General features: G+C 36.4%; 3 protein-coding genes across 7 annotated transcripts in view; all 3 read right to left on the reverse strand.

Moving 5' to 3' along the window:
* Positions 1–2,453: 2,453 nt before the first annotated feature.
* LOC111466132 (60S ribosomal protein L35a-1-like) lies at positions 2,454–4,840 on the reverse strand. Of its 2 annotated transcripts, none has more exons than XM_023110729.1 (6): positions 4,723–4,840; positions 4,569–4,632; positions 4,441–4,476; positions 3,980–4,208; positions 3,843–3,885; positions 2,454–2,649 (listed from the first exon to the last, which is right to left on the reverse strand). In XM_023110729.1, the coding sequence occupies exons 2-5, from the start codon at positions 4,598–4,600 to the stop codon at positions 3,844–3,846; spliced, it is 339 nt and encodes a 112-aa protein (XP_022966497.1). In that variant the 5' UTR covers positions 4,601–4,632; positions 4,723–4,840; the 3' UTR covers positions 2,454–2,649; position 3,843. The 2 variants fall into 2 exon arrangements, with proteins under 2 accessions (XP_022966497.1, XP_022966498.1); XM_023110730.1 differs by having other exon boundaries at positions 4,569–4,647; positions 4,723–4,826.
* A 1,071-nt stretch (positions 4,841–5,911) lies between these two features.
* LOC111465969 (MACPF domain-containing protein CAD1-like) lies at positions 5,912–10,760 on the reverse strand. The gene is made up of 7 exons (XM_023110482.1): positions 9,856–10,760; positions 8,338–8,576; positions 8,061–8,256; positions 7,886–7,963; positions 7,461–7,644; positions 7,208–7,371; positions 5,912–6,756 (listed from the first exon to the last, which is right to left on the reverse strand). Exons 1-7 carry the CDS (start codon positions 10,111–10,113, stop codon positions 6,118–6,120), a joined length of 1,758 nt encoding a protein of 585 aa, XP_022966250.1. The 5' UTR covers positions 10,114–10,760; the 3' UTR covers positions 5,912–6,117.
* Positions 10,761–11,649: 889 nt separating this feature from the next.
* LOC111465931 overlaps positions 11,650–14,462 on the reverse strand; it is a 5,961-nt gene continuing 3,148 nt past the window's right edge. For 3 of the 4 annotated variants that reach the window (XM_023110405.1, XM_023110404.1, XM_023110406.1), the window contains 3 exons: positions 14,138–14,223; positions 12,532–14,050; positions 11,650–12,446 (listed from right to left, as the gene is read on the reverse strand). In XM_023110405.1, coding sequence (XP_022966173.1) covers positions 11,752–12,446; positions 12,532–14,050; positions 14,138–14,223 — 2,300 coding nt within the window. In that variant the 3' untranslated portion in view covers positions 11,650–11,751. Of the gene's footprint in view, positions 12,447–12,531; positions 14,051–14,132; positions 14,224–14,462 lie in introns of those variants that run through there. The other variant, XM_023110407.1, reaches the window with a different exon arrangement.

The raw sequence follows: 14,462 nt of genomic DNA on the forward strand, positions 1-14,462 counted from the left end.
GGTACTAGAATTCGAGCCTCCAATCTTAAAGGAACGAAGACATGTCAATTACCGCTGAGTTATATTCCCTTTCACAAAAAGTCGAAGAACCACCGAACCTATTACAGACCAATTCAAAATTCTATGCAGTTGAAGAATGAGACCAGTCATAGGTCATTGTAGAAACGTAGATAGGGCTGATGACAGAACGAATAATGAACCTTTATGGCAACTTGTCGGTTTCGGATACAGGTACTCTTTTGTTGAAGATCGTTCAAGCTTTTCCTGGGAGTATGACATGGGTTGCTTCAGCGTCGTAGCGCCTAGTACTCAAACATTGGCTCGAGGTATTTTCTCTACCCCTTCTTACCCTAAAAAAAATAGGGGAACTTACGTCCTTGAACCGATAACCATCTTTTGGGTAACCTAGCCTCCTCCATCCCTTGGGACCAACAAGGGGTAGTACAGGAACATTCACTTGTTGTCCATCGACTACGCCCTTCAGCCTGATCTTAGGCCCTGACTCAACCTCTGTGGACGAACTTTGCGTAGAAATCCTTAGATTTTTGGGGCATTGGATTCTAACAAATGTTTGTGTTACTCAAGGCGACATTCTTGCTTCTGCTTCGTCCACCACTGCTCGCACAGGTGCTTCCCTAGGTCACCTATAGCACGGTTGTCCCATGTAAGATAAGGACGATGAAATTAAAATAAAATAGATTAAATAGTAATTTAAAGTATTTTGTTTTTATGTATTTATGTAAAGATATTTAATGAATTTTGGTGGGCGGAATGAGAATATTTTTTTTGTTTGGTTCAATTTAATATAGTTTGAAAAATATTATATAATTTGCTAATAATGGAGTTGGCGAACCAACCCCCTAAGACCAGAATTTTTTACTTGTATGGCAGGTATCCGGTGGCTTACAACCTACCCTGTACTTTCTATATATATATATATATTTTTTTTTTTTTCCAATAATGCTTTAAAAGTTTATATATAATTTTTTAGAAATTTTGAAAAATGATTTTCTTTCATTTTTTATTTACTTTATTGCTTTATAAAATCTAATTTATTATTATTATATATATATATAACTTATTTATTTAAAATGTCGAAGATAAACTTTTAATTTAGTTTGTTTTATAATTTTTTAATATGAGGTATCTCAAAACTTATTTTTACACATTTTCATGATTAATTTTGTTTTGTCTCATTTGGTGTGTTAATTTTCTATTAATTAATTTATAATAATTCACTAATTTTTTTGTCACTATTAAAATTAATTACAAAATTCTACATCATAATTATTTCAAATTAATTAATGAAATGGAAAAAAAGGATCATTAATAGTGAAAAATTCGGAAGGGTAAAATCTTGAAACCAATGAAATTAATAGAAATTAAATTCAAACTCAAAAAAGAAAAAAGAAATAATAATAATAATTTAAAATTAAGAAAGGAAATAAAAATTAAACTCAAAATTAGTGTATAAATGTCTAACATTTTAAAAATGAAGGGTTCAATTGGAAAGAATATTTTTATCTTCTAAAAAGTAAAAATATATTCCTATTTTTCAATTTTTCACTCCATTCAACATAAATTTATTTTTTCTTTTTGACTTTTTGACAATATTACTTTCACTTTTTGACTATATGTAATTTTTAAAATTTAAAAATTAAAATATAATGATTCTAAGCCGATGAAGAAACTCGAATTCACGTAGGAGCTAAATATGTAACCCCGTCCAAGCCCAAAGTTTGAAATTGGTATGAAAATTATTAAACTCTAAGAATCGAACCTATTTTTAAGAAAGTGAGTGTTTATTATAATAAAACTCTATTCAATCTATGCACATACATTTTCATATTCTCAACATTTTATGTTTGTCAGAAGCATTCGTTTAAACGTGTCATTCGGAGTTTTATCTGAGAATAAATAATGAAAAGATTTCATTGCAAATCTATACCTTTACACACAAAAATATTATATTAGTTATGAAATTTAACCCTTCAACTAAAAACAACTCATTAGTTATAAAGTTTTAATATACTCTAGATCCTAGTAGAAAGTAGAAAGTAAAAGGATATATACTAACTAGTTAATGAACTGTACCATACCATATAGGATTGTGCACAATTGTTATTAGAGCGATACAAGTCAAGTCTCGATCCAAAAAGAGCCAAACGAAGTAGGTAATTACTAATTTCCCATCTCATTCGAGACCAAAGACGGATGAGTTCATCAAAACGTGCAATAAAGAATAAAAGGAGAACAAAGCGACAATCACCGTAGTTTACAAACTACTGTCGACCATTTAAAAAACTATATAATTAAATATTTCATAAATAAAAATATTAAAAGTTAATATTAATGCTTTTTTTTTCTTTTACGATTCAGAGATAAAAATATAGATCAAAATATTAAACGTATCAACAAATATCCGTCTAAATTTAAGTGACTACCATTTTAACTCAACCTTAATATGAAGCTCGGTCAAAATTGAAAGTACTATTCCATAATGAACGTCGAAAATTTAGTCAAGTTTTACATGAAAACATCATCACCTAAACATTGGGTCCGGAGGGAAGAAAGTAAAAAAGAAAAACATTGATCCATCCAAGTCCACAAACAAATGAAACCTGACCTCAAGCTAGCTGATCAGAGGAACTGCAAACAAAATATAAAACAAAAGGAGAGATCAGAAACAGGGCTTCAAAATCATCATAGATAAACACGTTCAAGAGAAGACGTGACTAAATGCACAAGCGGATTTCTAATATGGATCGAACACGACACAGACAATTACGCAAATGAACTAAAATCAGTACAGGAAATGAATCCACACTTCATGGATATCTTGATTCGTGATGTGAAAAGATATTCATTTTTAAGAAAAATGCGTGGGAGGAAAAATCAAAGATAAGTTATTACTCAAGAAATGAGTAGACAAAGCAATAGATTGATCCAAGACAACTGAGAATCGTCGAAGAATTCATATGAAGCGCAACTTAGCACTGTAGGAGACAAAGGTGGAAAAAACCAGGGCTCCAAGGGTACTAATAGATGAGTGAAAGACATCATGTAAGTGGTGGGGACTGGAATAAGTGAATTGTGAGTAAATGAACTCAGAAAAAAATTATACATCGGTCTGGAAGTAAAACTAAGATTCCTACAGTGAGGACAAAATGTGATAAGAGTGTCTCGTTTATACAAAGACATTGAACATCTATTTTATTGATTGATGGAATGGATTACAAAAGAATGTTCGACCCAAGCCTACTCTATGTAATAGGATAGAATATTGGATAAAATTATAGCAGTTGAAAACTTGATGAACATAAAAATTAAAACAAACATTTTTTTTAGTTCAAAATTGAAACAAACTTCATTGTTAAAACATTCAACATCAAAGTACTTGAACTCAATAAAAAAAGAAGCACTGCACTATGGGAAGAACACATAAAGACGCCTCGAGAATTTCTGATTGCAATATGATGCTCCATTTGGAGATTGAGGAGTCAGAACAAACCATATATAATCATTTTGGAATAAACAGACATGACAACATCCAACAACAGAAAAGAAAAACTAAGATTGAAAAACATAGTCTAGCAAGTTAATGAAGTACAAATTAAAGTGACACAATGATCACAGGATTATGTCACAGACGAACTATTAACAGTGCAAACAAAAATTGAATATCGGAAATGAATAGCAACGAAGTATGCAATATCAAGTTATGCTGTGTTATTATCACATGATTAAGATGAACAGCATGGATGATTTTTTCCTTTATACAACTAAATGCAAATGGCAACTAACAATTTTAAAGACTAAAACAGTGGAAGCGGGGTGTGTACCTCAAATATTGCTGGGATACATAAATACCCTAACTTTATCACCCTGCAAAATTGTCCAGTAATTCAATCAGAAAACATATCCCCAATTTATGATTCTTTAAAGTATATTAAGTGACAGCAAAATCATTCCATTTTACCATGGATTTTGGGGGCAAGTTTGACTTGAACTTAGCTCGAACAATGCCACTGTTACCATGAGCCCTGGATACTTTGCCCCAAATGCATCGATAGTGAGTTCCATTTTGCTTCACTTTGGCCTTGTAAATGTATGCCAAGCGTTTTCCAGCATACCACGCGACCTCTTCCTTGGTATTCACACCTTCAATCTGGATCAGAGATGTTCTTGGATACTGGTTTGACTTCGACCTAAACACCAACAGCACATTCTTAGCTCCCTCACAAACTATAACATCCCTCAGTAACTTACAACTAAACCTAACGCATATTTCAATTCCAGTTTCGTTCATTTTCTCGGCATCGCACTACACTTAAACAGCTCCCTATTGCATCATTTTCTGTTTTCCTAACAGTGTCCAATCACATACTACACATCACTAAAAGATAACCAATATACCATTATCAAAGCAAAACCAATTACCTCTTGTAGCCAAGGACAGTTCCTCTGACGTAGAGTCTGAAACAAACACAATAGATTAGCATATCATTATGAAGAACAAATAAAATCAAACAATAAAAACGGGTTGATCTAGGGCTCAGGAAAGAGACCTGACTCTTTCTCCCTTGCTTCCCTTCACCATGGCTGCCGCAGTAAGGTTCAGGAAAACGACCACTTCAAGGCAAGAAACTAAGAATTGAGATCCGTAGTCAAATGTAAGTGCTGTAGAGAAGAAGAAAAAGGAAATCTTAGAGGAATAATCACCTTCGATTTGGAGGTTGAAGTGCGGAAGATGGAGCTGTGTTCGTCGTAGAAGGCGAGCGCCCGTAGAAGAGGAAGCTTTTATAGTGGAGGTTGAGGGCCGAAATGATTTGAAGCACTTCTAGGGTTTCTCTGTCGGGGTAATACGATGTTTATTTTTTATTTTTATTTTTATTTTTATTTTTTTTCAACTTCTCCAAAAGAGTTTTAACTAATTAAATTTTAAGCTCAGGAATTTATTAAATATTTTTTAATATAAGTTTATAAATTTGTTAAAAGAAATAAAATTTAGAAATTAGCCTTGTAATTTAATTTAATTTCAAATGTAAATGGTAGAAATGGACGTTAAAAATCGAAATGCTGATGAGGTAATATCAAAATATACTTTATTAATTTAAATTTAAAATATTATATATTTTAAAGTTCGATATTGACTCTGAAACTAAAATTATATTCTCAGCTCCTTATTTGATAGACTCCTCAAAATGTTAAGACATTAAATCAATTACAAAAGTCATTTTCACTCGATATTAAGATTAGGTCCCATATAATCATTATGTGAAATATAAACTTTCTCGGTTAACAAATTTATAAAAAAAGATTAAATATTTAATGGCAGAGTCTTGTACAAATTGATTGCATAACATATCCCCACTATAAATAATTACAATGTGAACTGCATCAGTAGTGTTATCGAAATATTATTTAAATATAATCCTCTCTTAGATTTTCATACCGTAGGTAACATTATACTACAAATAGACAATCAATATTATTATTAAAAACCTAATAATAACTATGAGGTTATATAATATAAATCCTAATAATCTGATGTCCGATTAATTGGTGAGCTCTCGTATATAACTTATACGAACTTAACCCCATAACAGCAGGTCAAAACTCACGTCAGAACCATAACTTTTAAGGTTATGGCCTATGACCCCATCTACAAATCTCTCACCTAACTCGACAATCTTGCCCGCTATTCTTGGTGTGTTAAATGATGCAACATTCTTCTCAGTTGCATCATGATACTTGACACTTCAAATAAGTGATTGATAGCTCAATCAATCATATCACAATCAATAAGATATCAATTACGTTAAATTACTATCTTCAACCTAATCGAACCTATCCTAAACTATAGCAGTTATCAAACAAGAACAAAGATAAACAAAAGCCTGAACAAAGCTTTTGTTTTTTTAATTATATATAACTTTGGCACCAGTTGGCAGTAGGGATTCATAAATTTAAATTCAAAACTAGTCTACCACTTGATTATGTTCATCAAACTGCAACAATTCTTTTTACGAGTTTGATGAACTCAGTTAATCTTCAGATATACTACTTCCTTCTACCTACCATTATCATTATAGGGAAATAATATCATACCTGCTCTCAATAGTTGAGCAACGAGTACTTTACTCTCAACACAATTCTACTCTTTTCCACGCCTAGTTTCGCACCTGTAACCAACCAGTGACCTGGAGAATCTTGAGGCCCCTTGCTCATCTCCGTCGTGTCGACCAACTTCGCAAGCTTGTTGCCTTGTGTGTTTTTCGAACCTGAACTCGAATCATCAGCAGCATAATTACTATTATCACTGGACGACACTAGTTTTTTCGACTTGTCGTTTGGCAAATGATCCCATAATGTTCGTCGTATCGTACACCCTGGCAGTCTAGAATACAGAAGTTTCATGTACAAAACGTTTCTTGATCCGAAACCCCAGACTCCAAGCTGAGCTCCAGTGACTATGTAAACACCAGATAACTCGCCCATGAAGGTTTCGGGGTTTTCGATAGGTGCGGTGCTCACGTGCGAAAAGTTCTTCCACTTTACTGGCTCGAACCATCGGCTATCTTGTTCCTCTGGCCCCTGCCACTTGGGAGCACCGATTGCAATGTGAGTGTCCCAGTATGGCTGCAGGATTTTTGGAAGAGTAGCTAGGTGTTTAAGATGGATACTCAACCGATTCTGCTTGCCCCCTTCGAGAGACAAACACATACCCGTCACTGGCTTACGTCCTATCAGTATCTGCATTATCATCGAGTCAACTTCATTTCATCACAAAATATTGTTTCACCAAAAAACTTGGAAGCATTTTAATTTTTATTATACCTAAATACAACAAAATCAATATGGATAATGGATACAACATATTAAGGGCATGAACTAGTCAGTCATCAAAGAGTCAGAACATAGAGCAAAATAGGCTAGAAAAAGTGATTTGATGAACATTGGCACAGAAAATATAAGACTAAGTGGAATAGAAGACACTGCATCCAGATCTAGAGAAGGCTGATTGTGTAAAAACGTTCAAAATCAAGATCGATGCAAACATTTTCTTATTTTTTATCGATGTAGTTTAATTAATCTGTAGTTGAATTAGCCTGATTCAAATGCTCATTACAATTTCAGAAAAGTTACCATCTCTTCACGTACACGAAATGAATATCAAATAAGCAAGTCACAAATAAGATCAAACCTGTTCAATGCTGACATATAGTTTCTGCCCCATTATGCTGAATTGCAAAGACGGGCATACCGGTTCTTTCCTTTGATGGCCAGGAATCGTGTCACGCACAGGAGCCCATACCCGAGGAATCTGAAACTCCAGGAAATATCTAAGTTCTTCTAATGGAGGTTTATCTGCAAAAAGGAAAACGCTCAGATCAGATTTAGAGATTGCAGGTGGACGAATACAAGTTTACTGATGTAGTAGAGCCATGTATTCGTACATTCAAGATAGAGAAGAATAGCTCGAGTTAAATGCTCCTTTCCAGCTACACCGTCAAGGAGAGAAGTTATCGGGTAAAAAGTCATCTCAATTACGTCTGGGGAGGACCTAACTGTTTTTGCCCACTTGACATGGTTTTGTTCTAAGTCATCTCCTCCTCTCCTCCGGAATATGACCGTGACATCCTAATTCATTACCATATAATAAATAACAAGCCACAACTAAATGAATCAACCATGAACTAAACATAAGCAATCAAAGGGATGACAAACTAAAACGTCAATGGTTTCAGCAATCAAAGTGAATAACATGGCCAAAACATATCAAGTGGTGAGGAAAATGATCAAAATAAGTAAACAATAAGATTATAAGTGCCCAGTGAGCGTAAAATCAGTTCTTCGAATAAATATCATAATTTCCACATACTTCTTTACCAGAGGGATACGGAGCAGAGGTAGGCTGAGGATATACCCCTTGGTTGTTGAATAGTCCTCCATCGAGGCCCTGCAGGATTACGATATAAAGTAGAGATTAGGAAAAGGAAACTAAATGTTCCCAGAAATTAACTGGAGGAGGAGGGTTTCAAACTTCTGTAAATAACCTTTTCCTTAAGTTTTCTACTTCCGGAACCCGCTTGACCTTGTGTATCAGAAAACCTCTGGTTTGCAATGTCCTGTACATATCTCTTTACCTCCATGGTTGATAAAGGAGAAGACTGGTGTTGTTTAACATATATCACATCCTTTCCACCAATAGTTATAGATGTGATTACATGTGTCCCAAAATTCTCAATAAAGCTGCCAGGAAAAAAAAAACTCGAGATCAGGAGAAAGCTTTATTGGCATTATATCACTTGCAAGAATGTGAAGGCTTCTCACCTTGCCAAGGCGGGTGGATCCCAAGAAGTTGGAACAGACCGCTTGACATTTTCGTGCAACAATAATGAGGTACTCGTCAACTGAAATTTTGCAAGTGGAATATAAAATCCATCCGTGGAAAGGTTCTTTGCTGCATCAGCATCAATCTGCTTTGAACCAGTGAAGCCGAATGCAGTATTAAAACTACCAGATGGATAACCTTCAGAAAGACCATCCTTTTGATTAAAGTAATCTACCATCTGCAAGTAAATAGTTATGAGTGCATTGATCAGTTCACTGGCAATAGCAACAGGTTCTCCAAGGATAGTACATAATTTACGATCTACACGTTATAATTATGAGAAAAATGCTGTATTTAGAAATTAAAAAAAGAAATAGTTAAATAAAGGAATATCTGCTGACAAGGGAAGGGACGCAGAAACTGGTCATAAACTAAATTACAATGTAACAGCCCAAGCCCACCACTAGCAGATATTGTTCGTTTTTGGTTTTACCTTTCGGGCAATCCCTCGTGATTTTTAAAATGTGTCTGCTAGGGAGAGGTTTACATACCCATATAAAGAATGCTTCGTTCTCCTCTCCAACCGATGTGGGATCTTACAATCCACCCCCTTCGGGGCCCAACGTCCTCGCTGACACTCATTCCCTTCTCCAATCGATGTGGGACCCCCCAATCCACCCCCTTTCAGGGCCCAACAACCTTGCTGGCACACCGCCTCATGTTCATCCCCATCGGGGGCTCAGCCTCCTCGTTGATACATTGCCCAATGTTTGGCTTTGATACCATTTGTAACTGCTCAAACCCACTGCTAGCCGATATTGTCCTCTTTGGGCTTTCCCTTTTGGGCTTCCCGTCAAAATTCTTAAAATGCTTCTACTAAGAAAAGGTTTCCATACCCTTATAACGAATACTACGTTCTCCTCCCCAACCGATGTGGGATCTCACATACCGTTTCATCAAGGGGCACTCTTGACAAAAGTAAAAAAAGAAAAAACCCTTCATGGATCAATTATTTGCAAGCTCCCAAGTTTGAGGCACCAAGTTCCCTTTTCTACATGCACTACCAATGAAATGTTGCATTCCTTATTTTAAAGAACTTAAAAGTTCTTGTCTAGAAAAGATGACAAAGGTGACTAGTCGTACATATGGTAAAGGGTATTATAAAAGCTATTTCAAATTTTAACGATACTACATCACCAGATTATGGAAAATATGGACAGAGATGCATCTTTTATCCAATTTTCAACTGGCCAGGCAAGATAAAGATAGATCTGAGGAATTTTCATCCAGCCGTTCATAATTCATAATCGCTAACAAATCAAGACAGCATATAATCAACTTTTGATCAATTTGTTGTAGTCATCATTCCAATTAAATCTTGTATGCACGTGAATCAATCATCTTGGCCCATCATGAGTAACGGAGTATGAAACTAAAAAAAACCAGAAAATTACAATGCATGAAACAATTCCTTGATTAGGAAACTAAAGATGTAGAGAATTTATATAGTTAGTTACCTCATCGAAACTACAAATTCCAGAAGATCGATGCCCAATAGGCTGCTGGGAGTTCTTGATATCCCAGGAAACATTGAGCAAAACTACATCATCATACAAACAGATATCCCTAGTGTGTTCATCGTCAACCTCTACAATGGTAGAACCAGCTACGCCTTTACAATAGAGTAACCTTGTATCAAAATTTACATCAAACCCTCTACCAAGTGCCTGTACAGCGTTAATAGCAGTGTGCAACGCAGTTCCACTCTCCTCCATTTCTCATCCGAAACCCTCCAAAGAGAAACAAGATCACTCCTCCTCCTGGATCAAAAGCAACCCCAAATCGAAACGGTACCAACCCACCTAAAAATCTTGTGCTTATTTTCCTGGAACCCCACGAGAATTAGGGTTTTACTCTCATCGATGCATTTCTCAATCGAGCTGGTCATTGATTCTAAATCGAACTCTTCTTCGTCTTCTCCTCCTCCTCTTCCCGCCTGAAGAATCAATTCCGAAGGAAATCCCGACGGTAGATCTTCAAACTGGATGGAAGATACTCCGAACCCTTGTCTTCAACGGCAAAATTCTTGACTCCACTCCAATATTTCTAGTGTCAATTTGGGAATATGCATTGACTCTACGGACGTTGCTCTACACGGAAATCTAGGGAATGATTTTAGGCGATAAAATCGCCACCGGAAATCGTGGCAATTGAAATCGAATTCTGAAAATTTTGACAGAGGATCGATTTGGAGATCGAAAGGAATAGAGAAGAAGACTTTGATCAGAGATTTGAAGGTCGAATTCCTCTGGTCTTCGCTTCCGTCGTTTTCACAAAACCAAAATTGCTTTCCTGCTTGATCAAGAATTCTAAAGCTTCCTTTTCAATCGTGCGTATTTACGTTCACAAATGTCAAAATCTTATAGCTCAATTTGGTTCTAATGATAATATACACTCAAAAAAAAAAAAAAAAAATCTAGATGTCAATAGTTTCTCGCTTCTTAACTACTCTCTTAATCACTCCGTTCATAATTTATTCTTCTCTGTTCTTAAATATCCAAACTTAAAACGAAATGAAAAGTCTAGTTCTATAGTTTATAGACATTGTTGTCGAATGTCAAAATAAGAAACTTCAAAACCCAAATAATTAATTTCTTTTATAAACGTAAGTTCGAAAATACTTTTAAACCAGAAGATTACTCGTGTTCATTTAAAGTTGTGGAATTTATTGATAAGAAATTTAAATAAAATTTAAATGTTCATAGGTATTTTTGAAATATTATGCTACCATTTTTTTTTTATTTTGTTTACACGAGTTTTATAAAAAGTTGTATTTTTAAAGTTGGGTTGGAATGTATAGTGAGATCGAACGAATAATTCTTTATAAGGGTGTAGAAGCCACTTTACAGCAAAAGTGTTTTAAAATCGTAAGGGAAAACCAAAAAAGGACAATATTTACTAGCTGTGGGCTTGCTTGGGTATATTGTTATCTCAACGGGTACTCACCAGCTTCCTAAAGTACATTGATTCGTCCCCCAGTTGAAAGACCAACGCATATCCCGAGACCCTGGTGAGTAGCCCGCTCAACCCCACTTCCTCTCACAACCTCGGTTTCCTTTTCTGAAACCTACATTTCACATGAACCGGGATTCATGAAAAACAGGAAAACAGAGGTAGAGAAGAATCAAATGCTCCTGCAAAACTTTAGTGATTCTTTTTACACATCAAAACAAGAGCATTCCAAGTTCTAAAAGGAATCATCTTTGAAGATGTTCATCATGTAAGCAACTATAATAATAACTCACGTTTACAAAGGAACAAATAATGAATTATGTATAATTATGTACACAGACATGGACATTGCCGCTATACAGTATCAACAACAACTACCCACAAGAATCCTACCAACCAGGTTACAAAAAGTACGAACGAGTTCGATAAGCAGTTGACAACCTCAGTACTTCATCTAAAAGATCATCAAGAATCAAATCCTCCAACTCGAGAGCTACGTACTCGGATTCGGATTCGAGGTTCATCCAATCATCGCCTTTTTGTAAATCTCTCTCCACAACATCGTCCAAAAACTGGTCTAGTTCGGGTCCTAAGCATAGGTACCACGCAACTTTTTCTCGGACCTCCTCGAGAACGTATAGTCCAAGTGGCATTGGACGGAGTTGACTTTTTGAGGAGAACGTTTTGAGGAAACAAATGAATGATTTTTCAAATACATTATGTAATGTCTCATAAACTAAATCAATCATAAGCTGATGATCAGAATCTTGATCAACCTTCTCCCAAGAGCGTTCGAGTTCGAATCTTTTGTAAGAGTGAGCCTCCTCTCCTCCTCCCTCGAACATCGAAGAACCGAGCGGTCGGTTTATTGCGTGATCGGTTTCGATAAGGCTGGTGAGCTGAAGAATGTACCTCATATAGTCGAAGTTGCCATTATTGATTCGATCGGGTTCGGAATGCAGAAGGAAAGATAGAGAAATCTTTTCAGTATCATCAATTATCTCATGATTCACAATGGTTTCAAAAGGTGGTAAAGCTTCTACGCTGGCCTCGGTAAATTGGTCGTTGGACGGTTCAAGGTCGTTTACAATGCCACCTGACATGGTTCAACCAAACGCGTTTTTACGTAAGCTTCATAAAAGAGGACAGCATTAGTAGAACAAGATTGAATAGGTGTTTACCTTCTAAATCGAAGAGCTTGTCTTGTTCTTGTTCTTGTTCTTGATCTTGTTCATCAGCAGCCTCGTCGACATCTTGAATTTCCAACAGATGACGTTTACTGTTTGAAACATCTAGGCAAGGCATTTGCTTCCGAAGCTCAGCTGTCTCGTCATTTTCGTCCTCGTTTACGCTACCTAAATGATCAACAGCTATGTTATCATCACCTTGTTCCAACATACTCGAAGCACTAGGCAACGGTTGAGATATCTCTACGTTCAACCGATGAGCTGGATTCTCGTCTCTTCGAACGTTATTACTGAAATGTACCACACCCCTTTTCGGTTTTTCGGGTCGAGAAAAACCATGAGGAAGCTCAGTAAATAATGTATAAAAGAGATTAATATCCGGCATAGAAAGATTCCTTCCGAACGACTTTACAGGCGTCTCTCTAATCGGAATCTTATTGAACTTTTCCTCTCTGTTTCTATTGAAACCAAACTCGGACAATTGAGAACATCTTTCCAGTGAAGCAGTTCCTGTCTTGGTTTGAACTTCCTTATCAAGATTATCACTCTCAGAACTAGCAGCCTCACTATAGCCTCTAAAACCCGAGCCATCTTCGCTTGCAGTCATTTCTGATCTTTCCTGAGCCTCATTTCTGTCGTGAAGTTCATGTCGAGAACGATCTGCGGTCGGTGTTTGTTTACCTGGTTTCTGGTTATTTCCCTTCTTCCTATCCTTGATAGAGTGCCTTATTTTCTTCCTAATAAAGTTGAAACGCTTGATAACCAATTGATTCCACCCGACATACTTTAGTCCACGGTTCGAACCCAAAGAAAACGAGCTCGGTTGCTGTCGATGGCTCGACGAACTATTAGAGTCACAAGGTGTCACATCTTCATTCATAGGAGAATCAGATGCAACCAACTTTGATGGTTGAGGGACAGACTTTTTCCCTTTTGGAAACGACTCGGTCAGCTTGTGTTGGAGTGAGCTAAGCTTTTTGAATCCTTTTCGAGCTAAACCAGGAGCAGGAAAGGACCGTGATTTCGCTAGACTTGCAGACGACTTCGTATTTTTCGGGGTTCGGGGCGTGTGGTCATCGAATGAACCTTGTAACAATTCAGCAAATATTATTCTATTTGCCTTGAATACCTCTTCCACATCATCACCTTCCTTACTTTTCTTTACTTCTTCATTACATTTTTCTGTACAAGATGTCAACTTCATATCAATTTTTCTCTGAACAAAGTAATCAATATCCATGGCATTCAAAGAATTGCTCTTCAGCCCATTTGCTACTAATTTCATGCCACTTTTTTGCTGAGGACTGACTCGGCTGCTACCCGTGCTGCCTTCTGGGGAACAACACGAAGACTCGAAATGATGAATCGAGTGTGTTCGACTCAACCTTCGTTGCGAATTGGAGCTCAACTTCCAGTCTTCTATGCTTTCTTCCTCTGATGTCTCTTTAGCCATCACTTCACTTACCTGAACTTCTCCAGATCTTCTGTTATAAGGGCAACTCTGTGCAGTACACTGATAAAAGTATGATACATTTAGAACTTACTAATACTATCTTACATTAATGTTTCATTATCTCTGATAATGCTAAGATGACCTTACAAATTGAGGCGTGTTGTTATCGTTCATTTGTTCCGGCACTTCCGTGCCGTGGTGGCTGTACGGAGTCGATTTCGAACCTCCCTTGCCTGCATATGAGGTTCGAAGTAGCACTTAAAATACTTGGAAAGGGAAAATGAAATCAGATGAACTATATCGACACAAGAAATAGGATGCTGTTGGCTCAGTTGCCATAGCTATATTGACACGAAAACTAGGATGCGGTTGGCTCAATTGCCATAGCTATATCGACACGAAAACTAGGATGCTATTGGCCCAGTTTCCATAGCTATATCGACACGAAAACTAGGATGCTGTTGGCCCAGTT

Source organism: Cucurbita maxima, unplaced genomic scaffold (assembly GCF_002738345.1).
Source record: "Cucurbita maxima cultivar Rimu unplaced genomic scaffold, Cmax_1.0 Cma_Scf00030, whole genome shotgun sequence".
Lineage (NCBI taxonomy): Eukaryota > Viridiplantae > Streptophyta > Magnoliopsida > Cucurbitales > Cucurbitaceae > Cucurbita > Cucurbita maxima.